This window comes from Hylobates moloch, unplaced genomic scaffold (assembly GCF_009828535.3).
Source record: "Hylobates moloch isolate HMO894 unplaced genomic scaffold, HMol_V3 SCAFFOLD_1, whole genome shotgun sequence".
Taxonomy (NCBI): Eukaryota; Metazoa; Chordata; class Mammalia; order Primates; family Hylobatidae; genus Hylobates; species Hylobates moloch.
The window spans coordinates 3,653,189-3,678,600 of record NW_026652276.1 but is presented as its reverse complement, the minus strand read 5'-3'; the positions used below and the strand labels follow the sequence as shown (position 1 = coordinate 3,678,600).

General features: G+C 58.9%; 3 protein-coding genes across 4 annotated transcripts in view; 2 read left to right on the top strand and 1 right to left on the bottom strand.

Moving 5' to 3' along the window:
• The window catches only part of KLHL30 (kelch like family member 30), a 10,463-nt gene extending 5,660 nt beyond the window's left edge, over positions 1-4,803 (top strand). The window contains exons 5-7 of the mRNA XM_032753286.2: positions 1,490-1,678; positions 2,654-2,799; positions 4,381-4,803. Coding sequence (XP_032609177.1) covers positions 1,490-1,678; positions 2,654-2,799; positions 4,381-4,632 — 587 coding nt within the window. The 3' untranslated portion in view covers positions 4,633-4,803. The remainder of the gene's footprint in view (positions 1-1,489; positions 1,679-2,653; positions 2,800-4,380) is intronic.
• Positions 4,804-12,794: 7,991 nt separating this feature from the next.
• ERFE (erythroferrone) lies at positions 12,795-21,016 on the top strand. Its single transcript, XM_032753304.2, has 8 exons — positions 12,795-12,989; positions 15,406-15,528; positions 16,576-16,678; positions 17,575-17,837; positions 17,913-18,021; positions 18,112-18,202; positions 19,440-19,518; positions 20,780-21,016. The coding sequence occupies exons 1-8, from the start codon at positions 12,795-12,797 to the stop codon at positions 20,876-20,878; spliced, it is 1,062 nt and encodes a 353-aa protein (XP_032609195.1). The 3' UTR covers positions 20,879-21,016.
• A 3,217-nt stretch (positions 21,017-24,233) lies between these two features.
• The window catches only part of ILKAP (ILK associated serine/threonine phosphatase), a 33,220-nt gene continuing 32,041 nt past the window's right edge, over positions 24,234-25,412 (bottom strand). For both annotated transcript variants that reach the window (XM_032753282.2, XM_032753291.2), the window contains 2 exons: positions 24,766-24,847; positions 24,234-24,504 (listed from right to left, as the gene is read on the bottom strand). In XM_032753282.2, the coding sequence (XP_032609173.1) occupies positions 24,364-24,504; positions 24,766-24,847 (223 nt within the window). In that variant the 3' untranslated portion in view covers positions 24,234-24,363. The remainder of the gene's footprint in view (positions 24,505-24,765; positions 24,848-25,412) is intronic.

Genomic DNA, 25,412 nt, shown 5'->3' with positions numbered 1-25,412 from the left:
AGAGAGACCCTGTCTCCCTTTTAAAAATTATTTATTTATTTATTTATTTATTTTATTTTATTTTTTATTTTTGAGACAGAGTCTTGCTCTGTCACCCAGGCTGGAGTGCAGTGGAGTGATCTCAGCTCTCTGCAACCTCCATCTTCTGGGTTCAAGCAATCTTCCCACCTCAGCCTCCTGAGTAGGTGGGACCACAGGTGCATGCCACCATGCCCAGATAATTTTTGTATTTTCTGTAGCGATGGGGTTTCACCATGTTGTCCAGGCTGGTCTCAAACTCCTGGGCTCAAGTGGTCCACCCGCCTCAGCCTCCCAAAGTGCTGGGATCACAAGAGGGAGCCACTGCCCCCAGCCCATAAAAAATAAAAAAAATAGCCAGGCCAGGTGCAGTGGCTCACGCCTGTAATCTCGGCACTTTGGGAGGCAGAGGCAGGTGGATCACGAGGTCAGGAGTTCGAGACCAGCCTGGCCAACATGGTGAAACCCTGTCTCTACTAAAAATACAAAAATTAGCTGGACAGGTAATCCCAGCTACTCAGGAGGCCGAGGCAGGAGAATTGTTTGAACCCGGGAGGCAGAAGTTGCAGTGAGCCAAGATCGAGCCATTACACTCCAGCCTGGGTGACAGGGTGAGACTCCATCTCAAAAAAAAAAAAAAAAAAGGCAGGCATGGTGTCACGTGCCGGCCGAGGTAGGAGAATCGCTGAGCCTGAGAGGTTGAGGCTGCAATGAGCCGTAATCACGCCACTGCACTTCAGCCTGGGTGACCGAGCAAGACCCTGTCTCAAAAAAATAAAAATAAAAATAAAAAAAGAAAAAGAAAAGAAAAACAAAACAAAACACATGTGGCCCAAAAGTTCTGTAGGTGATGAACTGGTCTTGAGGCCACTTCTAATGCCCCACCTGTCCCAGCTGTCCCCTTTCTCTCAGTGGCTACCGTGTCCCCAACCAGAGAGCAGAAAGCACCCAGGGTCCCTGAGCCCAGGGCTTGCGAGGTCCCCAGGTGCTCGCAGAGGCCCAGGCCAGGGCCTGCTCTCCCCAGGAGGCGTCCCCATCACTGCCACACCCAGACTGTATCTGGGACTGGGAGGGAGATGCCTACAGCTCCAGGGTCTCCCAACCCGCCCTCCCAGGGCTGGCGTCCTCCATTCCAGTTCAGAGCACCCCAGGAAATGACTCCCAGCACATGAGGGGCCTGGGGGCGGGCAGCCTCCTGACAGCTCCTCACCACCCCGTTCCCGAACATCGGCCCCAGCTCGAGCTCTGGAGTGGGGCATTTCTAGGCCGGAGTGTCCACTCCCCACACCACTTCCTGGCGGGGTGGCCTTGGGAGGTGCCGGCACCTCTCAGAGCCTCAGCTTCCCTGTCTGTGAAATCGGAGCCCGCCCCGACTCCCACCACTTTGCTGCCTTACAAAGCCCCAGCCCCTGAGTTTCCAGGCCTCCCCTCTCCTCCCCTGCCCTGACCTGCCCCCGCCCTCACCCCGCAGGCACCACCCTGGACGTGGTGGAGGTGGAGAGCTACGACCCCTACACAGACAGCTGGACACCCATCAGCCCGGCCCTCAAATACGTCAGCAACTTCTCGGCCGCCGGCTGCCGGGGCCGGCTGTACCTGGTGGGCTCCAGCGCCTGCAAGTACAACGCCCTGGCCCTGCAGTGCTACAACCCTGTCACAGGTGGGTGGGGCTCGGGGACCGAGGACAGAGGACCACAGGCCCCTCTGACAGGCGACGGTCCACTCGCAGTGATGGTGAGGATGGGGGCTCCTGAGGATAGACGGGGCCCGGGGTGGAGAGAGCCGACGGCCGCAGGCCTCTCACAAAGAGGAGGGGACGTGGAGGAAGGCAGGGGCCCAAGGGGTTGGGGACCCACTGCGTCACCTCCACAGAGTCCCAGGGCAGAGGCGAGCTGCACGTCTGTCCTGCTCAGGCCTTAGGGCAGCGGTGGGCTAGGGCTGGGGGTGGGGTGCCAGTGACCGGAGCCCAGCACCTGGCAGCTGCCTGGCTGTTCTTCTGCCCAAAAGGGCCTCACGGGCCAGGAATGGTGACCCCGACCTCCGAGACCTCAAGGCCCATGTTGGGCTGTGGACTCTGTGCCAGTTTGAGGCCCCAGCGCAGCCTCCCTGAGCTCTAAGCCGTCCACCCCAGCCCCGGTCTCCAGTCCTGTTTCACCCTCTGGACAGCGTAGATGGTGGCGGGCCCCGTTCTGAGGCATGAATGTGAGGGTCCTTCAAGAGACTGACTGGGCCCAGAGTCCAGGCAAGGCCCACCTGGGTACCAGGCCCAGGGTTGGGGGCTGGGCAGGGAGGGGCCCCCGGCAGCCCCCAGTCAGAGTGGGGTTAGTTGGGCGGCAGCCAGGCCAAAGCACCCCCACCACAGGGAGAGTCCCGAGGGACCCCTGCACCCTCCACAGGCCCCTCACCTATGCCGCAGCCCGTGAGGTGTCACTGTCCCCAGAGGGAAAGATCCAGGCTGGGTGAGAGGCAGGTGTGGGTCCCTCCCAGCTGCACCGCAGGGACCTACTCCCATTTCACAGACAGGTTCACTGAGGTTCAGAGAGGCACTGAGTCTGGGTCCCTCAGAGTGGGGGACAGTGCCAGTGCCCGCCCTGGCAACCCTGGTGACGGTGGCCGGTGCCCATGCCCCCCACAGATGCATGGAGTGTGATCGCCTCGCCCTTCCTGCCCAAGTACCTGTCCTCGCCACGCTGTGCCGCCCTGCACGGGGAGCTCTACCTCATCGGGGACAACACCAAGAAGGTCTACGTGTACGACCCCGGGGCCAACCTGTGGCAGAAGGTGGGCGGCCCCCTCCCCCAACATGTGTGAGCCCCTGCCCGGGACTCCTGACATCAGAGAGCCAGCCTGAGAAGTGAGGGATGGGGTGCCACAGGGGGCCCACTGCGAAGGGGACAGCGCAGGCTGGTGTGCCCACAAAGGGCCCACAGTGAAGGAGGTGGCACAGGCTGGGGTGCCCACAGAGGGCCCACAATGAAGGGGGTTGTGCAGGCTGAGATCCCCCCAGGCTACAAGGTGACACCAGTGCCCTGGCACGAGTCCCCTTGAGGACAGGGGTGACGGTGATCGTGGGAGAATGCGGTTTGGGTTGCCGGCCACTGGTGCTCTGTCCCTGCACACACAGCTTCCTACAGAGGAGTGGCCTGTCCTCCTTCTCAGGGAGAAAAACCAGGTTCAGCCGGAGGGTACTATAGGGACCAGGAGGAAGGGCGTCCTCTGCCCCAGGGTGGCCAAGTCTGGGAGGGGGTTCCTGAGCTGAGGGTGAGGTGAGAGCCACCAGCCCGGGGGCTTTCCTGTTGTCCTCAGCACTATCCCACCATGGCCCGCTCTTTGACCATCACTCCCTGAGGAAGGGGCGGGAGGTGGGCCTCTGGGCAGCCTCCCTGGTGGAGGGGACAGTGCCCAGGAAGTTGAGGATGGGTCTTGGCACCAAGCCAGATGCTCTGGGCCTGCCCACCTGCCCCAAGACTCCCAGTCCCTGCAGGCTGAGAAGGTGGCACTCCTTCCTGCAGCCCCCCTGCAGGCTGCTGGCCTGGTGACAGCAGGAGTTCAAGCCTCCTGCCCACAGCTGTCCCCTGGCGTCACTGCTCAGCTGACCCAGGGTCCCCATTACAGCGGTGAGACAGGTGCAGGGCGGGCCCTGCCAGGCCAGCGTGTCTGCCTGGGCCCTCCCAGCTGGGCCACAGCCAGGCCTTCCTCCAGCCCAGGCCATTGTCCCAGGCTCAGGTTCCAGCACAGCAGGGCTCTGCCTCACCCTCTCCGGGCATGGGTCCTCATCTCTTCCCTGTCTTCATCTGGAGGCCACAGACTGGCCTCCCGCTTCCCACCCGCCCGGGCTCTTCCTGAAGCCGCAGCTGTCTCCAGCCTCTGGAAAGCCACCGGCCCTCACCCCACAACCCCTCCCGGGGGCACTCCCAAGGCCATAGACTGAGCAGGGGGTGCAGGGGTGAGGCAAGGGAACCCACGGTGGGCTGGGTTCTTCCTGAGTGTCTGCCAGGGCTGAGCCACACCTACCTCTTGTGAGACAGCGAAGCCTCAGTGAGGTCTCGAGTCAGCCCAGACCTCCCTGGGAGGCAGCTTTGGGCTCAGGCCTCAGGGCCCCCTCTGACTGCAGGGGGTAGAAGTGTCATCCCAAAGGCTGAGGGTCAGAGAGGGAAAGGGACCTCCCCACCAAAAGAAGAGTCTGAGGAGGCTGGAGGGGCTGGGGTGGGCTGCCCAGGTACTCTGTGCTCATGCCCTGGAGGGGATCTGGGCCAGGTGGCTGGCTGTCCTCTCTGCCACTCCCCCGACCCTGCTGAGGGCACCCTCAGCCCTGCTCTCCGGCTCCCGCCCACCAGACACTAACCGGCTGATGGTGCACAGGTGCAGTCCCAGCACAGCCTGCATGAGAACGGTGCGCTGGTGCCACTGGGTGATGCGCTGTACGTGACAGGCGGCCGCTGGCAGGGCATGGAAGGTGACTACCACGTGGACATGGAGGCCTACGACACAGTTCGGGACACCTGGACCCGCCACGGCGCCCTGCCCCGGCTCTGGCTCTACCACGGGGCCTCCACTGTCTTCCTGGATGTCTCCAAGTGGACCCAGCCCTTCAGCCCCACCCAGGAGCACTAAACCAGGGCTGGGCTCCCCAGGGAAGGGTCCCCACAGCAGCCCCTCATCACCCTGTGGAACGGCCCCTTTCATTTTCACTTATTCGTTCACTTGGAGCTACCATTCCTTCCAACCTGGACTCGGGCCACCAGGGCTGATCAGACAGCATGGCTTGGAGGACAGCCTTGGTCTCTGCGGCCACCACACTAAACTCCGAGCTGAGCTGTGACAAGGGCCTGAGTGCCGGATGCCGGCACAACAGGGACAGGAAGCTCTGCTGCCCCTGGGGTTCCCGAGACCTCAGAGAGGGGATCCGGGGGCTGGGCCAGCATTCCCAGAGCTTGTGAGCTCCACTCCTGCCCCTGGACCCCAGCAGGGGCTTTTGGAGCAGTTGCATGAATGTAGGGTGAACATGGAGTGTCCCAGAAAGCTGAGGCTGCTGGGGAAGGCAGGTCCCGGAGATGGGGTCAGCACCAGGTCCTTGTGGGCCTGCTTCTGCCTAGCTCACAGCAGCGTAACCGTGGCCGGCCACCTCCCCTCTCTGGGCTTCAAGCTCCGTGTCCACCACACACGGGGCTGGCTGTGTGGGCTTTGGGTCCCCACCCAGCCTTTGCATGTTGGTGCTGTGTTTCTGCTTCTGTGGACAAAGGAGGCCCCCACCCATCTCTTGCACCCAGAAGGCGGTGCCCACAGAAGCACCAGGAAGGAGGGAGGCAGGGCGTGGGGTGGAGCCGGAGGGTCCCAGGGAGGTGAGCAGGAAAGACTGCTCTCAGAAGGGATTGCCTCCGTCTCTTTGTGTCAGAACAAAGGCTCTTCATTAGAATGGAATTTCCCACCAGGGATGACTCTTGGGTGCATTGGTGGCAGCCTCCTGAGGGTGAGGGGTAGCATCTGATGGGCCCCTGCCAGCACGCAGCCCGACTCCGGCTGGCTTAGGCTCCGAGTGGCTTCTCCCTCATCCTGAATGAAGCACCCATCTTTGTAGCTAAGGAGACAATGAAGGACTCTCCCTGGGTGCCCAATGGCGTGTCCTTCCTGTCACAGGCTCCGCCCTGGGACATGGGGCTAGAAGTCAGGAGTCAGGCCCGGCCAGGCACAGGCCCTGGTGTTGCCCCGCAGAAGCCTTGGGCAGCTCCCGTCTCCCGCCGGATCCAGGCTTCCTCTCCAGGACCAGCCCATGGGTTCCTCCTTAACAACCCCTGTCCCTGGGGACCAGAGGGGCCTCTGACATCCTTGGGTTCTGAGGACGGAAACCCCTGAGCCTCTTGAGCTTCCATAGGTAGGGATCTGCTTTGCTCCCAGACCCGCCTCTCATAGCTTTTTTTTTTTTTGAGACGGAGTCTCGCCTTTGTCGCCCAGGCTGGAGTGCAATGGTGCCATCTTGGCTCACTGCAACCTCCACCTCCCGGGTTCAAGCGATTCTCCTGCCTCAGCCTCTCAAGTAGCTGGGATTACAGGCACTCGCCACCACGCCTGGCTAATTTTTGTATTTTTAGTAGAAATGGGGTTTCACCATGTTGACCAGGCTGGTCTTGAACTCCTGACCTCAGGTGATCCTCCCATCTCAGCCTCCCAAAGTGCTGGGATTACAAGGTGTGGGAGAAGAGAGTTGACCCTGGAGGGCCAGACAGAGTGGGGCCTCTGGGTGCTTCCAAAGGAACAAGAGCCCGGAGCTGAGGAGACTTTCGGCGGCAGATGGATCAGACAAAGCAAGGGTGAGGGTTTCTGGGGCCCTGGGCTCTGTTTCCACGTGGAAATCTGAAATGTCTTCTAGACAGTGATGGAAGGAGGTCAGCCAAAGGGCTGTTTAAAAACAAAGGCTCCATGTAAACCATTTCTGCAAGAATATTTTAAAATAAATAAAAATATGGCCGGGCGCGGTGGCTCACGCTTGTAATCCCAGCACTTTGGGAGGCCGAGGCAGGCGGATCACGAGGTCAGGAGATCGAGACCACGGTGAAACCCCGTCTCTACTAAAAATACAAAAAAATTAGCCGGGCGTGGTGGCGGGCGCCTGTAGACCCAGCTACTCGGAGAGGCTGAGGCAAGAGAATAGCGTGAACCCAGGAGGCGGAGCTTGCAGTGAGCCGAGATTGCGCCACTGCACTCCAGCCTGGGCGACAGAGCGAGACTCCGTCTCAAAAAAAAAATAATAAAATAAAATAAATAAAAATAAACCGAAGACATGAAATGTCAAAATAGGCTGACTTTGATCACAAAGTAGCCAAAAGGGCGGCATGCCAGAGCAAGGCCTGCTCTCCACCCCTGCACACCCTGAGGGAATACGGGCGGTCCTCGGGTGGAGGGCGTGGGCCTCTCCAGGGCCTGGCTCCCAGCTTTGAGGTGCCAAAGTGCACCTCGTCCGATCAGCTGGGCTCCTGATTCAGGGGGCCATCGCAGCCTTCAGGGCACCAGGAGGAAAGGGGCGTCTGCTGGGTATTGAGGTGAGTGGCTAAGGAGAGTTTCACGACGGCCTCTCCCCATGCTGTGGGCAGGGTGAAGGGAGCCCAGTGGCTGGAGAGGCGTCCCAGGACAGCAGCAGCGGGAAGTGCCACCCCCTCTGTCTTGGGAGAAGGGAAAGGGTAGACGCAGACTCCAGGGAGCTGCTGAGAGAGGGCCTTGGCGGAGGAACGCAGCCACCACCCCTGTTGCCCAGCTGGGAGGAGGTGGCAGAGTCCATCTACCTTCTCTCTCTGGCCTGCCCCCTGTCTCCCACTAGCGCCTCCTGCAGGCCAAACCCAACCAGAACCCAGAGGGAAGAGAGGCCATTGACAGGCTGTAGTGGCCACTTGGGGACAGAGAACAGGTGGAGAAGGTGGCCAGGGCACCAGGACGGCGGCCAGAAGGTCCGGCACACATCACCCACTTGAGAGCTTTGCACAAAGGGACATTAATGCACTCACTCACCAAGCGACAGCCATAGGGCAGCCAAGGCATCCCTTTCTGTCATCAAAATCCAGGACAGCAAGGACTCATTAGAAGGCTTGAGGCTAATATGGGCTTCTAGAAAGGGGAGCGTGTAGCCTTGGAACATGTGCAAAAGCCCACGGGGTGTGCGGGTGAAACCCACCTCCCGGCCTCACGTGCTCAGGTCCTCAGGTAGGTGCGTGTTGTCTTTCGCACAGAGGATGCTGGGTAAACTGAGGCCCCTCAGCCTTCAGTGAGCACTCGGGGGGCCCTCGGCCAGGCCCAGCACTGCCAACTCTATCTCAGCTTCCCCGGGTCCCCAGGTAAGCTGGGGCCTAGGCATGCTTCCAGCCACTTCCACTGGACCTGAGTTTTCCAACCCCTCCCAGACAGGCCCCTTTTATTATCCAGCATCTTCTCTGGATCAGGCCATTGACACCCTCATGTGACTGTAATTAAATGGACTGGTCGTTTTCCATAGTCAGTGTAGACCATGACATAGCTTGGAGATCTGTCCCCTCTGAATCTCATGTTGAGTCTGTTGAGTCTGATCGCTGGTGTTGGAGTTGGGCCTGGTGGGAGGCGTTTAGATCATGGGGGCAGATCCCTCAGGCCTGGTGTGGTGCAGTAATGCTGGTGCGTTCAAGGACAGCTGATCGTTGAAGAGCCTGACACCTCCCCTGCTCTCCCTTGCTCCCTCACTGTGTGACACACCTGCTCCCCTTCCCCTGCCACCATGAATGGAAGCTTCCTGAGGCCTCACCAGAAGCAGATGCTGGCACTATGCTTCCTGTACATCCTGCAGAACTGTGAGCCAAATAAACCTCTTTTCTTTATAAATTACCCAGCCTCACATTTTCCTTTCTAGCAAGAAAACAGATGGATACAGGCCACTACTCCAGTTGGTTGGGCCATCAGTTTATCCAGCTGAAAGCATGTGTATGGATGGAGAATGTGCCAATGGCTTAAGGAGAGAGGGCACAGCCACGTACACAGGAAAGATGTCTGCACCTCTGGGGCTGTGTCGTTCACCGTCCCTCCCCAGTGCCCGGCGCGGTGCTGGCTGATTGGTCTGAAGTGTGGCTGCTTCTCCCAGGCTCTGCAGCACCAGGTACGTGGCAGGGCAGCCAGGTGTGTGGCTGTCACTGAGAGTGAGGCAGACTAGGACAGAAATCTCCATGGGGGAAGTGTCCTGTTTGGAACAGACCCCAGGAGCCATCGTGACTCCCTCAGAAGCCAAGGCGATTTTGATCACAGTCACATTTAAGAATGTGATTCTTTCCAAAATGGCATTGCGTTCAACTAAGAGGAGAGCTAAACATGATTATTTTAATTAATCTATTAAAAACATGTAGACAATTAGCAGAAAACTCAAGAGACCCTCTGGGCAGGGGTGAGAAAGGACTGTCTCCTGTGAGACCCGAGACTGCCCACGCACCCATGCAGGAGGCCATGGTGTATTCTGAGCGCTTGGCCTGGTGCTGGCACGTCACGGGAACTGCACAACTGCACAAATGCTCGCTGAACTGAGCTAAATCTGTGGGTTCTCCAGAGCAACTGACCTCAAGTTGTAGGGGCCAGACCTGGATGTGGTTTCATTTGATGACTCCATGACCTAGGGCCAATCCCAAGATCTGAGCCTCAGTTTCCTCATCTGTGCAATGGGGATAATCACATGATTTGCAAATTAGATGACATCGCGGGCTTGCAAGGCCCAGTAAACAGCGAAGGCTGCCCGCCTGGGCCTCGGGAGGCCACACAACAAGCTGACTTCACGGTCCCACTGTTTTCGGGGCAGAGGGAGCTTTTATTCCCATGACTTCATCGGCAAAGGTCCTTCCTCTGGAGGAAGAGAGAAGAGTGGGAACAGCTTGGCTGCATCAGGCTGCTGGGAAGCCAGGCCCGGGCCGTGACATGAGGGCCCAAGAATGAGGATTAGATTTCAGCCAGGCGTGAAGGCGCGTGGGGGAGGCCACCTCCTGCTCCAGTGATCCCCATTCTGTGGCCACTCATTTAGTCCTTCCACCCTGGGATGCACTGGCTCACCCCGATGCCAGCCCCACTTCTGACCCATGGGCTGCTCCTGCAGGGGGAGGCCCCGATTTCTGCTGCTCCTTGATCTGCGCAATTCTTTGCTAAGCTCCACCTTCCTCTGAGTGAAAGCCACTTTGAAATGTGAACACAGACACATGCAGGGGCCCCACCTGAAGACCCCCGGCCTCTCTGCTCTCTGCCCCCAACCCAGGCGGAGTCATCCCCTCAGGATAGTGTTACAGGAGGCTGCCCCAGCACCAGAACCGATTGGATTTGGGCCTCTGGCAGGGCCCCATGACATCATGAGGATTGTTCATTGTTTGGGAAAATAACTTTTTCACATGGCAACGGCTCCTGTCCTCAATGCTGGCCTGAAAGCTGGGGCCCCCCACTGCGAAGGGGAATGACATCACACCAGTATCTTAAGGGTAATGTTCCCCAAATCGGGGCACCTCATCCCTGCGTGTCCTCAGTGTTGCCGACGATGGCAGAGCCTGAGCCTCACCTTCCCAGGGCTCGGGTGGGGCCAAACGGCATCCACCTTGAGCCATAGCTGCAGCCAGGGCCCCAGAGGGAATTCAGACCTGTGGGATACCCATTCCTCACAGGGAAAAGATGGGGCTATGTTTTCTGCAGTAATGCTCCAACTCATTACGGAGCTCTTATTTCACACCAACTAGAATAGGAGGAACCCTAACAAGCCAAACATAAGGCTGTGAAGATGTAACCTGCCCAGCAGGAGGGCCTCTCCAGCCCCACGCCGGCTCTGCCCATGGGCTGCGTCCTGGGCAAGCTGCCCACCTCTCTGGGCTAATTGGTGGGGAATCGAATGAGATGCTGGTGTGGATGAGCTTCTCCAGAAGCAAGAAGGTACCATTCACACAGCTGCAACTCCTGGGGACAGGAGTCCCTCTCTACCAGCAGAGCACAGGAGAACATGGCACGCCAGGGTCCTGTGGTCCACAGATACAGGCCCTTTGAATAAGTGAAACTGAATGAAATGTTAACACATTACACTGAATGTGCATGTCACATTCAGACGTGTCATGACAAAGTTCCACACATCAGGCTTCTTAATAGACATTCCAATAGAACCGGACATGAAAAGCCACGCAGAGAAACCCTTCACTCTTTGAGGGCCTTAAGACATCCCCCTCATATGTGTGAATTTGGGAGCAAATGTCCTTAATTGTGACAAACCTGGAGAATGTTTGCGGTGAAATAAGTTCAGATATCTTGCTGGGTACATATGACCTAAGCCAGTGTTTCTCATATTTCTCAAATGTGTCTTAAAGTCTTGCATGTTTTATAGGAATTCAAATGTTTTCATTGTGTTGTTCTTTTTTAAAAAAAATCATTTGTGGCTTTTTGTTGAGACGGAGTCTCGCTCTGTCACCCAGGCTGGAGTGCAGTGGTGTGATCTTGGCTCACTGCAACCTCTGCCTCCCAGATTCAAGCAATTCTCCTGCCTCAGCCTCCTGAGTAGCTGGGATTACAGGCGCCCACCACCACGCCCAGCTAATTTTTGTAGTTTTAGTAGAGACGGGATTTCACCATGTTAGTCAGGCTGGTCTCGAACTCCTGACCTCAGGTGATCCACCTGCCTCGGCCTCCCAAAGTGCTGGGATTACAGGTGTGAGCCACCACGCCTGGCCCATTTGTGGCTTTTAAAGGCAGGACTTCCCTCTTGTGTCCTCACCTGCCATTGAAAGACATCTTCACAGAGTAAGTCCATGGGACTTAACCCTGCCAGGCAGATTCTCATGCTGGGCAAGGTATGTTTTTCTTTAAACACCCTCCCCACCCAACTCTACACCATTCCCATATCCTATGGGAAAAGGGGTGGAATCACAGGGAATAATTACCTTCTGATCCCATGCTTTTCCTAAAGTATGAAGTATTTCCTGGTTTCCCCACCTGCCAGGCATGAGGCCAGCCAGGTGGAACATCGCATGAGTGGCCAGAAAAGGCAGGCGACAAAGGCCAGCTTGCATCTAAGGACGGACCTTGGCCCATCCCCAAGCCTGGGGGGCACCACCTGCAGCTGCTGGTGCCCCTTTCAGTCCCTGCTGCCACATCCTGTGAACCAGGACAGGGTAAGGCCTCCTTTCCCCAGCGGGCTCTTCTCAAAAGAGGGGAACAGCAGCCCTCGGTGTGAGTGGGAGGTGCTTTTCCAGCAGAGCCTTCTCCCGTTCTTTAACAAAAAGTACTGTGTACCCACCAGGGGCAGGTGCCTCGGGGGTGGGGCAAGCGAGCCAAGTGTGCGACCCTCCTCGGCTTAGCGTCCAGTGGTGGGGCCGATAGCCAAAAGGGCATGCGATATAACAAAGCCAGGGGTAGGGTGGGTCTGGGGGCTGGCTTTTTCCCGGTAGGGCCGCCCAGAGGCCTCTCTGCCACCTCCGAGGCCTGCAGGGTCTGTTCCACCTCTGGGGGCAAGACTCTGGTGGGCGGTGGGCAGCCTGGCTTCCGGTCTGGTCTGCCCCCACACCCCCCTAGGGCACGATAGGGGTCAGTTCTCCCAGCCCAGGCCCCGCTCGTCCCCACCAGGGCAGGGCAGCTGTCCTGAGTTGTTTCTTGGCTCCCTGCATCCTCTCGGTCCCGGCAGGTGCTACAGGTGGGGAAGAACAGCACGCCAGCCACGGAGGGAGGGCGGCCTGGAAAGGGGAGTTCCCGCCTGGGAAAGGGGCGCTGAGAAGGGGCCCTGAGGGTCTCCCGGCTCGGATTTGTTCCACCTGTGTCATAGAGGCCTGGGCCTCGCGGGGCGCGGCCAGGAGAATGAGGAGGGGGTACCTCGGGGCTCCCTGCAGAGGACGTCGGGGACAGAGCGGGGAGAAAGGATGCCTCGGGCCGGCTGGGAGGAGGCAGCGCCTGGCTCCCCGCAAAGAAAATGGGGTCGCGAGGGCCGAGGGTCCAGGGCCGGGAGAAGGGGGCGCCTCCCTCCCCAGGAAGCAGAAGCGCTGGACAGCCCGAAGGAGGGACCCCAGAACCGGGAGTTGCAGGGGGGACGCGCCCAGCAGGGGAACACCCCTTGCTCTCCCTGCCCTGCCCCGCTCCCCGTGCCCCCCTCCCACTCCCCAGCCCGGACACTCCCCGAGTCCCCATGCAGCGCGCACGGGAGCCGGGAGGGGGCGCGGGCGGGCGCGCGGTCTCGGGCGAGGCGGGGGATTCAAGCGCGTTATAAGGCGAGGAGCCCGGGGCGTCCGGGACGCCGCGCTCGGAGCCGCGAGGGAACCGCCGCCCCCATGGCCCCGGCCCGCCGCCCCGCCGGAGCCCGCCTGCTGCTCGTCTACGCGGGCCTGCTGGCCGCCGCCGCGGGCCTGGGGTCCCCGGAGCCTGGGGCGCCCTCGAGGAGCCGCGCCCGCGAGGAGCCGCCGCCCGGGAACGAGCTGCCCCGGGGCCCTGGGGAGAGCCGCGCGGGGCCGGCCGCCCGTCCGCCGGTAAGACGCCCGGGCCCGCTCCAGACCCAGCCCGCGCCCGCGCCCGCAAGCCCCGGCTCGGGGCGGCGGGAGGCGGACGTGGAGGCCGAGCCCGCCCTCACTCCCAAGAGCTGCTGCAACGCCCGGCTCCGGGGCTCCGGGGCCCCGCCGAGACTCAGGGCCGTGTAGACGCCGCCCTCAGCCCGGCGGGGCAGCCTTGACTTTGGCTTTGGGGTAGTTTGACTTAAAGCAAGGTTCTGCTAGGTCGGCGAAAACCCCCTTTTCTTTTGGGACAGAAGGAAGTTGGGAAATAGATAAAGTGTAAATAACTTGATTTGAGGAAATTGGGAAGAACGCATTTGTAAAAAGCGTAAGCGAATGACTGCCACCGCCCCCAATCTATTTGGTGCAATTATCTGAAAAACAAAAAGTGTTCCCCTGCCGGTCTGGGGTCAGGGGGCTGTTCAGGGTGGGGAATGACATGTGGCTTTGAGTCAAGTGGTCAAGTGGCTTCTGGCCGTGAATGGGTGATCTTGAGCTCTGCCCTGCCCCCTCCTCTCCAGGGTTTTGGAGCCTGGACTGCTGAGCAGAGGGTGGTCTGGTTGGGGAGGTGTGGCCCAGGCCTGAGGAGGGGAGAACTTCAGAGGAGCCCTCAGTGTGGCCGGGCCTTGCGTCAGGGAGGCAGGGCTGCCCCAGGGAAGCCGGGGAGGGCGGCTGGTGCTGTTTATTCTGAAGATGCTCAGGGGCAGTAGAGGGGAGAGCCAGGAACGCATCTACTAGAGGGGACAGGGGTGCAGCCAGGCCTGGGGTCCCCCAGAGTTCTCTATCCCAGCCCCATCACCCCCAGCCACTTCCCAGGGACTGAAGGCACCCCTCCTCGTGCAGTTGGCCAAACCACCCAGGTGGGCACAGCAGCCAAATGTCAGGGCACGGTCAGCAGGAGGCAGACGGGGCTCAGGTGCTTCCAGGTGGAGTTTTGGCCTTGGACCCTGTTTGCGGGGGACACGGTGACACCAGAGGTCCTCCCAGGCTCCAAGGCTTGTTTCTGAGAGACCCTTTGTGGCTGGAACCAGGGCAGCTGCCCAATACCCACCCCCATTGCTGGGGCCGTCTCCTGGGACGCCAACTTCTGCCTGTTACAGCTCTGCCCCCAAACCACACTGGGGTCAGAGTCCATCCACAGGCTACAGGTGCAGCTGGGAGGGTCAGCTGGGCACACCCCTCCTGGCCGGTGTGCGGCATCCTCGCCGCATGTTTCCTCGGAGGGCACACGCGAAGTGGAAGAGGGTCCTGGGAGGGGGTAGAGGGGAGATCAGCCAGCAGGTGGTGCAGTTGACCCTCTAAGGCACGAGGAAGCACTGAGCAGCGCTGAGGCCCTGGGCACCCTGAACCCTTTCTCCGTCCAACCACAGGCTCCTCCGGCACCGCAGCCCCCATCTTCCCACCACAACACCCTAGCCTGTGCATTGGTCAGCCAGCTCCCAAAAGAAGGCCCTGCATCCCCCCAGACCAGCCAGGAACCAAAGGCAGTGACTTGGCAGCCGGCTTTGTCTCTGATAAAAGGGCCCAGTCAGCTCTAAAATCTCAGGGTCCTTCCGTCAGCCCCCAGTGTCAGCACCCATGACCTAATCTAAGCCCTCTTGGGCCGGTTTCCTTCCCAGCTGGCAGCCTTGCCTGGAGCCCAGATAGCCCAGTGGGTCCAAAGCCTCTCCCAGGAAGGTCCCTCCCAAAACTGTGCTCAGTGTCAGCATCAGTCAGGATGCAGCGCGGACAGGAATGGGAACTTCTGGAAGCATCACTGTCCGTGCTTGAGTCAGTGTCTCAGAAGTGCTGAGGCAATGAAAGTGTCACACAGAGGCCTCGCGTCATGACAGTTCACCTGGTCCTCTCCCCCACTGGACTGTAACCCGAGGCAGCTGTGAGGGCTGAATTTGCCTCCTTAGAACTTCTGACAGTGGGGGATGGACAGAGGAGAGCTGGCTGGTAGTTAGGCTCCCTGATAACCACAGTTGCTTCTTCCTGAGACCTATGGGTGCACTGGTGGTCGGATCCTCCTGGTGATTGGAGGATGGTGTGATCACTGCAGCTCCTCTGGAGGAAGGAGGCCCAGCAGTGCAGGGATTCACCCCTACACCCGAGCCCTGCACCCCATTTTCCCTCCAGGCATCTTGGGTCTGCCTCTCCCATGAGTGCCAAGTCCAGGCCGAGGTGTGGCCTGTTCCTAGGAGTCGTCCTCCACGGGCCGGGGGAGAAGGTGCGAGGGGTGGGGGCCCCTTTGGGAGTTGCCTTTGAGGCACTGCGTTTGAGGGCACCACAGGTGACAAGGACCAGGGTCCCAGAGTACAGAAGGCCACACAGTCACCTCCTGCAAAGTGTCCCACTTGCTTGGTGGGAGCCCAGTGAGGCCAACCGCCCTGCTGGGCTGGCTGTGTTCCAGGAGCCCACCGCTGAGCGTGCACACAGCGTCGACCCCCGGGACACCTGGATGCTTTTTGTCAGGCAGAGTGACAAGGGTGTCAATGGCAAGAAGAGAAGCAGGGGCAAGGCCAAGAAGCTGAAGGTGAGGCCGGCATCCCATCAGTGCCAGGCCGTGGGGGGCTCCGCCTCCTTGCTCCTCATCCACTCCCACTCCTACATCCCGAACATTTCCAATAGCACACCCCTCACGCCTCGGCCTGGGGACAGAGAACACAAAGAACCCAGGCAGCCCCAGGGGGAGCCCCGAGTTAGGGGCCTGGTCCCAGCCATTTCCCCACACCCCTAAAATGCCAGGCACTCCCTCTTTTCTCCTCCCTCTGCATCCAGGCCAGGGAGGCTGGGCTAGCCCAGGCTGTGGTGAGAACCTTGTCCACACTAGAGGGGCCTGCAGGAGTGCCTGGCTCCCAGGGACTAGGGGCACGGGGGCCTGGCGGCTGCTGGGCTCTCACCCTCACTCAGCTTTGGGTCTTGGCCTGGGCAGAAACTTGGTGCTTGGTCCTGGTGCTGCCTCCTGCTTGGAGCCCCCAAAATGGCACATAGAGGGTGTGGGCTTCTCTGTTCCCTGGGGGCCAGTCTCACCTGCCTGGGATCTGGCCACACGATGGAAGGCCAGCTCAGAGCGGCGCATGAGGCAGGTGCACAGGCCGGGCTGTCCCCGTGGCCTGGCCTTCTACCTCTGCCCAGCCTCCTGGCCCTGCCCTAAGCTTCTCCCCACAGGGGGCTCACTGGCTCCTGTTTCAGGTCCCAACCCAGCCTAGTGGGGACTTGCTGATGGTGGACTCAGGCCCAGTGCAGACCCTGAGATGCAAGTCCCCAAAAGCAGCCTGGAGTCTTCTTCCCTCCACCAGGCCTGCCTGGCCACAGGATTGGGCTTCAGCCCTCTGCCTCCCGACTCAGAGCAGAGCCCTTCCCCGTCAAAGCCCCGCCCCGAGGGCCCCAACCTCCAGCACAGTCCCTGTACTCACTCCAGGAGAAGCTTTCACTGTTTGAGGTAGATCCTTGGCTGGAGGTTGGAGCCCACTGGGGAGCTCCCTTACCTGCCTCTTAGTGGCAAGAGCTTGCACAGGGGATGCTGTGGCTCCCAGCCTGCTGCTCCTCGCATGTCCTCACTGCCAAGGTTCCCTTTCAGTTCGGCTTGCCAGGGCCCCCTGGGCCTCCCGGTCCCCAGGGCCCCCCAGGCCCCATCATCCCACCCGAGGCGCTGCTGAAGGAGTTCCAGCTGCTGCTGAAAGGTAGGGGTGTGCACCGGCTGGGACACACACCCCCCCGCTGTGAGCAGGGCCTGGGAGGGTGTCCGAGGAGCTGACAGGGCCAATCTCAGCACTTCGGCAGGCACCCAAGGAGGCACCTGCTGTGGGCTGGACTCAAGGACAGTGGAGCTGGCCCAGGTCCATCCCTGCCCCATCTCGGCCCATGTCTGCCAAGGGTCAGGGCTGGGGATGGCTGAGGGTGGGGAACCATGGCCAGGAGAAGGCTTCACAGAGGAAGGTGGACCTGGCCACTCAATACGGCGGGTGCTCAGGGACCCGCGCCCATGCCCTGCCTGGAAGTCAGGAGAGCCCAGCGAAAGGCAGAGGCTAGTGTATGGGGCAGCACCAGGTGGAGCTCGGCCTGGCACCCACAGTCACCACTGGCCAGGGCTGAGGCAGCCTGCGCTGGAGGAGGCAGGGCTGAACGGAGCTGCGGAGTCCACACTGAGGCCTCCCGCGGAGCGGCGGCTCACACTAGTCATTAGAATTGAGCTGTTTTTTCCTTTTAGTTCAATGTCCTGTTCGTTTAAATATAGCACCTTCTGCGCTGAAGAACCTCCTTGTACTTCCAGTAAAGCTGCAATCGCTTATTTTACCCCTAGCGTCTTTGGAAAATGTGGGTGGGGTAGAGGTGAGGCTGGAGGCCAAGGGCGCTGGGGCACTTCTGCCCGAGCTTCCCAAATCTTAAGGGAAACGGGAGCCCCTGCAGGGTCGGGAAGCAAAGACTCTGAGGCCCTTCAGGCCGAGGGGGCGTCGCCCTCGCCCCACCCCTGGCCTGGCAGGCCCTTCGTCCCGCTAGCACCTGTCGTTCAGGGCTGGACCTACGCGGCGGGCGGGTGGGGGTCCCTGGCGCGCGGCCACCGCTCGCTCTGTGCCAGGCGCGGTGCGGCAGCGGGAGCGCGCGGAGCCCGAACCCTGTACGCGTGGCCCCGCCGGGCTGGTGGGTGCGAGCCTCGCCCCGGTCTCGGCCACCGCCGGGGAGGACGACGACGACGCGGCGGGGGACGTGCTGGCACTGCTGGCCGCGCCCCTGGCCCCGGGACCGCGGGCGCCGCGCGTGGAGGCCGCTTTCCTCTGCCGCCTGCGCCGGGACGCGTTGGTGGAGCGGCGCGCGCTGCACGAGCTCGGCGTCTACTACCTGGTGAGTGCTGGCTCGCGGCAGCGCGGGTGGGTCCGGCCGGGCGGGAGCCGGGGTGACCATCCGTGCTCCTCGCAGCCCGACGCCGAGGGTGCCTTCCGCCGCGGCCCGGGCCTGAACTTGACCAGCGGCCAGTACAGGGCGCCCGTGGCTGGCTTCTACGCTCTCGCCGCCACGCTGCACGTGGGTGAGGCCCGGGGCGTGGGGGGACCGCCCGCCCTGTCGCCCACCCCGCCGCCCGCCCGCCCGCGTGACCACATCCCGCCCTCCCCCGCAGCGCTCGGGGAGCCGCCGAGGAGGGGGCCGCCGCGCCCCCGGGACCACCTGCGCCTGCTCATCTGCATCCAGTCCCGGTGCCAGCGCAACGCGTGAGTGCACCCCGGCCCGGACCCCACACCCGCATTCGCTCGGCCTCCACAAGCTGGAGGTGGTTAAACAGGCACCGGACGGGGCTTCCGCCCGTTCACACCCCACCGTGGCCTAGGTGGCCCCACACCTTCTTCCAGGTCTCCCGGTCTACTCCTGCCCCTATCAGGCCTTCCCTTCATAGCAACCAGGAGCTGTTACAAATGACCTTTCTGGCCGGGTGTGGTGGCTCACGCCTGTAATCGCAGCACTTTGGGAGGCTGAGGCAGGCGGATCACGAGGTCAGGAGATCGAGACCATCCTAGCTAACACGGTGAAACCCTGTCTCTACTAAAAATACAAAAAATTACCCGGGCGTGGTGGCGGGCGCCTGTAGTCCCAGCTACTCGGGAGGCTGAGGCAGGAGAATGGCGTGAACCCGGGAGGAGGAGTTTGCAGTGAGCTGAGATCTCCCCACTGCACTCCAGCCTGGGCGACAGAGCGAGACTCCATCTCAAAAAAAAAAAAAAAAACCTTTCCAGGCCACTCCCTGCGCAGACCTTCACCTCCTCCCCAGGTCCTAGGAGGCCCGGCTCCTCCCAGCCTCCCGCCTCCTTCCCACCTCGGGGACTTTCATCTTGGGGCTCAAAGCACCAGTGTTACTCCAAGAGGCCTCTCCAGACAGCTTTCTGGAGGCCCCCTCCTCAGTCGCCCTCCCACCCCTCACCCGGGAACTTTCTTCCCCATGATCGCATCCCTTGCTCCTGCAGCATCTAGCCCATGAGTGCAGTGACTGTGAGCTCCCTGTCTCCCCACACCCAGAAGGGAGCCCACGTACAGCGGAGATGCCCTGCGGATAGGATAGCTGGAGCAGACTTGAATGAATGGATCAAGTCCAAAACTTCTTAGTCTGCCTTTGAACCCCCAGAGTGTGTTGGCCTGAACCAACTTTTAGCATCACCTGCCACCACACCCCCACTTCCAGCTGTATCAGCCAGTGTCCTGTTTCCCATCAGAGCCAGGGCTTTGCTGCCTCTTGCTGGGCCCTCGCCTTGCCTTTCCCAGTACAGCAAGCGTGCCTCTGGCCCTGTGTCCTTCCTCCTCTTGGGGACTCGGTTCAGACACCACCTCCACTGGAAGACCTGGCCAGGGCCAGGCACTTTGCTGGGCATGTGTTGGCTGCTGGCAGGATTGTGTGTTGTGGGTGAAGTTGGTGGGGTCTCATGGGGCAGGCTGACCTTCCTCCTGTTTTGGCTACAGCTCCCTGGAGGCCATCGTGGGCCTGGAGAGCAGCAGTGAGCTTTTCACCATCTCCGTGAATGGTGTCCTGTACCTGCAGGTGAGTGGGTCAGGCTTGGGCATGGAGGGGCACCGCCTGGGCATGGCCACGGGTGGCTGGGTGCAGAAGGGTGCTGTTAGATGCTCAGGATCACTGGGTCGGGTGCAGCACCCTCAGACTCCAGGCCTGGGAGAGGATCCAGGACATGCCAAGCGCTCACTTTGGTCTGGGCGCAGCCAGGCTTCAAGTCCTGATCTCCTTCCTCCAAATGCAGCCCTTCCCCGAGGGCGCCTGCCCGCTTGAGCAGCTGCTCCGCTCTGCACTCCTGATATTCAGACTTCCTGAGCACCTCATCCTGAGGCCCAGTACCCCTGGCCGCCACAGGCCCGCTGAAGGGACCAGTGCAGGGAGGGAATGGAGGCCAGCACTCTGCCCAGGCTGACGCCCTGAGTCCCCTGTGACTGTGGGAAGCCAGATATGTTATTCTCCTACCTAAAACCCTAAGTGACCATCTCTGGCACTGTGGGAATTTTGGCAAGTGGTAGAGAAATGGACATAAAGGTGGAATTTACTAACAAAGAAAACAATTGAGTGCAGGTGTGTGGAATAACAGCTGCTATTGAATTCTCCCAGAGCTTTGGAGAAGGTAGTGCTACCGCCTGAGTTAGCCCAACTTCACACAGCAGAGCCAGAAATGGAGGCCAGGCTCTCCGGCTCCAGAGTCTGTGCTTGCTGAAAGGCATTTAGAGGTCCCTCCTGGGTGCCGCACAGCATGCCTGGTGAACTCAGATGGTCTCTGCCCCACCTGGATCTTAAGATGCAGATCCTGAGGCAGGTTTGGGTGGATCCCGGATTCTGCATTTCCGGGAGTTCCCAGGGAATGTGACGCTGCTGGTGCATGACCACGTTTGGAGCAGCCAGGCTAGAGTGCTGGTTTCACGGAAGGCTCTGCCAATGACTGCAGGGCCAGGCCTGTGGGGAAGGGCCGCCCTCGCACCTGACTTGGAGCCCTTATAGGCTCTGAGAAACCCTGCAGCTGAGAAACCTGTTGGACTCTCAAATCCCGCTCTGGCCTTGAGCAGGGGCTCACTCCCACACACGCGAACCGCAGGGCACTGCAGGGAAAGGAGAAGAGGTGCTGGGTGGGGCCCAACCCGTGCGGGCCCTTGCTCTGTGACCTTGGCGGCACATTCTTCTCTGGGCCTGAGCCCTTCCCATATGCGGGGCTGAGTGGGCAGGAGGGAGCGTGGCTGGCTGGCCCTTGGGTCGCCTCTACAGGCTGTTGGGGCGGCCCAGTGCCTCAAAGGCAGCCTCCTTCCAGATGGGGCAGTGGACCTCCGTGTTCCTGGACAACGCCAGCGGCTCCTCCCTCACGGTGCGCAGTGGCTCCCACTTCAGTGCTGTCCTCCTGGGCGTGTGAGCAGCCACCACAGGCCCTTCCTCTCGGGGGCAAATGGAGCACAGGTCTAGACAATGTGTGGACAGTGTCAGAGTAGCAGTGGCCACATGGAGGAGGAGGCCCACCCGGTACTCTGCCCACACTGGCCACTGCAGTTCAGCCCACAGAGCCACTGCAGGCAGGCCTACGGACGTGACGTGCACGCTGGTGGTCCCGGAGCCAGGAGTGATTCAGGACACCATCTTGGGCTGTTATCCAGGAAAGAGTCGGCGTGCCTAGGGGCACCTGCTAGTCCCCAGCTGCAGGCTGACTCTTTCCTGGCCTGCTCAGCACCTGTCCAGATGGCCTCTGCGTCTTTCCTGTGCCCAGCCCCACCTTTTCCACCTCTCTTCATGTTCTCATGGAGTGCAGAGCGCACCAGCCAGGGCCCCTGCCTGGAAGAGGGTCAGCTGACGCAGGGCTGAGCGGGCTGCCACAGGGAAGTACGCTGTGTGTTCTTACTGCTTAGAAGGGACAGGGTCACTCACCACTCCCCTGGTCTCCATCTGGGCTCCTTGGTCTTCTCTGCCCCTCCCCTAACTGTGTTCTACCTGCCAGTGGAGCTGAGCACTGCTTAGCCTGGGCCAGAGGGACACTGGACAAGGGCCTTTGGGGGACAGTAAGTCTGGGCCCAGCTTCTAGTTCTAATGTATGCAAGATTAACTCACAAATTCACCTCAGAAGGCCTTTCCAAATGGGAGCTCCTCTTCCCCTCCTCTGCAAATCTTTTCACAGCCAAGGCCCCTTCCACCCTCTCCAGAGGTGGATGAGATCCCTTTTCCCCTCCCCTCTGCGGTGCTGACTCACTGGTAGGATCCACCCACCAGAGGAAAGATCTAGAACGTCTTTACAGATTGGAAACAGCCGGGCCTGCTGACCCATCATCCGAATAGCTGAAGCAGAGGCTTCCACCAGGGGTGCCAGGGCCTGGCTGGGTCCAGCGGCTCTGGGATGAGCCTCCCAAGCATATTTCCCACTTGGGTGGCGATGCGGCGCTGACATTGGACAGGTGGTGGACGAGAGATGGTCCTGAGAGAGGGTGGTCTTGGGAGGGCTGGTCCCAAGCCTGCTGTGCTCCTGTGGCAGTGATGGGGCCTGGGGATGGGGACAGCAGGCTCTCATGAGGACACACAGGCTGTGAGCCCGCAGCCTCCTCAAATGTAGCCTCCCACATTTTCCTCAAAGAAGTGCAGGACTGTCCCAGAGTAGGTAGTGAAGAGGACAAGGCCCTCGGCAGCGACCTCCAGGGCCTTCTACCTGCTGAGGAAGAGTTAACCCACTGCCCCCCCACACAACAGGCTATGAAGAACCTGGTGCCTCAGGACCTCCTGGGAGCCAAGCTGGTTGGCAAGGGTGCTCAGGCCTGGGAGAGAAGGGAGCAATGGCCAGTCACCTTCACCTTCTAACTAGCCTCCAGATGAGGTGACTGCCGCCAGGCCTGAATCATTCCCCAGGTGCCCAGCTTCCAAACCCCAACTCCAAATCAAACAAACATCTCCATCCCCAAGTGCAGTAATACACAAAAACCAAACAAACACTCTGCCCTGGGGCAGGCCTGGAGCGATTCTCAGTAGGACTCATATCCACCCTACCTAGAAGTACTGGGCTGGCCTGGGTACTGCATCCCGTGCGTTTTGATAAGGGGGTGATGTGGCCACACCCTTATCTAGATTTCACTTTGTATCCACTGGGCACAGATATTTTAGAGAACTTATCATCTTTTACTCTTGAAAAAGCCACATATCCACATCTCTTTCATTTTCTCAGTGTGTTATGCAGCAATTTATTAAAGTATTTATTGTCTAATACTGCCAGGTGGAATATATTTATATAACTGACTTTGTGGGGTGGTTCAAGCACTTAAGAACTATGTGACACAACAACAGTTACAAAACAAAAGGCGGACCTTAAGATCCGGAATCAGTCCTTTAGCCCAGGTTCACTAAACTAAGCACGGTAAGGAGGAACCTGGAAGGTGAAGTGGAGATGGCCTCCAGCCTCTACGTGGGAGGGACTCCCTTGAAGGCTGGGAGTGAACCTTCCTGGGAAACTAGGGTCAAACCTCTCGGGGACAGTGGGACACAGGGATGTTATGAGTCACAGACATCAGTGTGCAAACACCTGGTTTGCTATAGGAAGATATTTACCAAATAAATGGTTCTATTTCCTGATTCTGGGGTGCCAGGGCTCTTTTCTTCAATGATACCACACTGGACAATGTCCCAGTCCTCAAACTGAAATGGGTACTTGGCTCTTAAAACTCCCTGAGGAAGAACCAACACTTCGTTCAGTTCCTTCTTGTGGTTTTTACACAACAGACCCCCAGGAGGCATCTAAGGTTTACAGGACGCGTTTACCGCTGTGGTCCTCGCAGCATGGATCCCAATTCCACTCACTCAATCAACTGGGTGATGATAAAACCACGTGTGTGTGTTGGGCAGGGGCCAGGGAGCATTACAAACCAGATTCTGAAAACGCAAATTTTTAGAATCTTACATCATCCTGAGCCAAACATTTACACAAAAGGATCCAAGAGCTGCTTTACTAAAAACCACTTAGTTATAATGATGACATGTTTTCTATATAAACAAGTGCTTGAAAAGTATTTTAAAGCTTATTCTTCTGAGCTTGTTATTCTTCATGCACTCTTTTCATGCTTTTAACATCTTTCACAGAAGTGTCCCCTTTTGAGGTGTTATTGCAAAGATTAACCTCATTCCAGCACAGGGCCAACCCCCCACACCCACCTCACATAGGAAGCAGAATTTCCAGGACATGCTGAGCAGCAGGCTGCCTGCTCCAACAGGAAGGTGCACACCTACACCCAGGAGTCCAGATGGAAGCCACTGAACCTAGTCCTCCACAGACTCCTTCCACCAGACTGCAGCTCTCACCAATGGAATCAGAATCGCTAATTCTGTGCTGTTTCTGGAGAGTCTGATGCATGAGTAACCTTGTATATGAGTCTATTTCCTGGCTAAGCCTGAGCTCATGCTATGTAACATTTTGCAACACTACTTCCACAAGGAAAACTGAAAAGAGCTAGAGGGTTCCAAAAGCCCTGGTCTGGTCCTAGCCTTATCTCTAACCAGTCATCCCCTGGGTCTCTTCATTGCAACATGCCACTTCCCCAACCAGGGTCATCATGAGAGTGAAAGCACTGCAAAATGCCCGTGAACTACAAAACATCACACAACCAGCAGCCTGCAGGCCACTACGAGCCAGTCCAAGATGCCTATAATGGTTTTAACAAGGAAAGACAGCATATTCAAAAGCAAACACAATTTCTGAAGAGTCAAGAGGTTCTCACAGTATAAGAACTCAAAAGACTAGGAAAAAAAAAAAAGAGAAACCTTTATTTACAACCATGGGAGTCCCACAGGAGTACACAAAACACACAATGTGCACACACACAAAATGAACCTTTTAAGTCAATACCATGCGTGCTCCTGGCCGCGCGCCACCCCTCAGTGCCCTATCCGCACCACCATCACGGTGACGTTGTCGGCCGAGCCCCGCTGCACCGCCTTGTTGGCCAGCCTGTTGCAGGCTGCTTCGTAGCGGGCGTCGACTGCGGACTTCCCTTCCCGGGTCTGGATCTTCTCATCCTACCAGATAGGAAAGGGAATGAGTGGATGGAGTGACTCTGCACCCTGTCACCTTCCTGAGACATTACTGCCAGGAAGAAGAGCTGCTCTGGTCTCCATCAGGGCTGGCAGGACAAAATGACCAGTGAGTCAGTAGGCAGAGTTCACACTGAAAAAGGGCACAAGGGCTGTCCCACAAATGGGAGGAAACGGGGTCTCAGGACTTCTCTGAAAACTAAGACACAGTTGGGACAACAACCACCCCCGTGTGAGATTTCTCACCTCAAGACAGGACAAGATGAAGTTCACGGCTTCTTCTGGGGTAAAGACCTTGAAGAGCCCATCACAGGCCAACAAAATGAACCTACAACACCACGGAGAAATATAAATGCATTTTAGGTCCAACCAAAAAAATAAAAAATAAAAAAAGGGCCTGGAGATGGAGATAAAATAAGTATTTGTGCAACTATTCAAAGGCTAAGGCTTTTTTTTTGTTTTTGTTTTTGTTTTTGAGATGGAGTTTCACTCTTGTTGCCCAGGCTGGAGTGCAATGGCACAATCTTAGCTCACTGCAACCTCCACCTTCCCAGTTTAAGCGATTCTCCTGCCTCAGCCTCCTGAGTAGCTGGGATTACAGGTGCCCGCCACCACGCCCGGCTAATTTTTTGTATTTTCAGTAGAGACAGGGTTTCACCATGTTGGCCAGGCTGGTCTCAAACTCCTGACCTCAGGTGATTCACCTGCCTCAGCCTCCCAAAGTGCTGGGATTACAGGCATGAGCCACAGCGCCTGGCCAGGCTAAGATTTGTTTAAACCCACTTAATTTCCGAGACAAAGGTTTAAACTACTTAAAAGTATTTGTGGATAGGATGTTATACATCAAAACTGAGACCATCCTTCTCTTCACAAATTAACAGAATTATTAATTA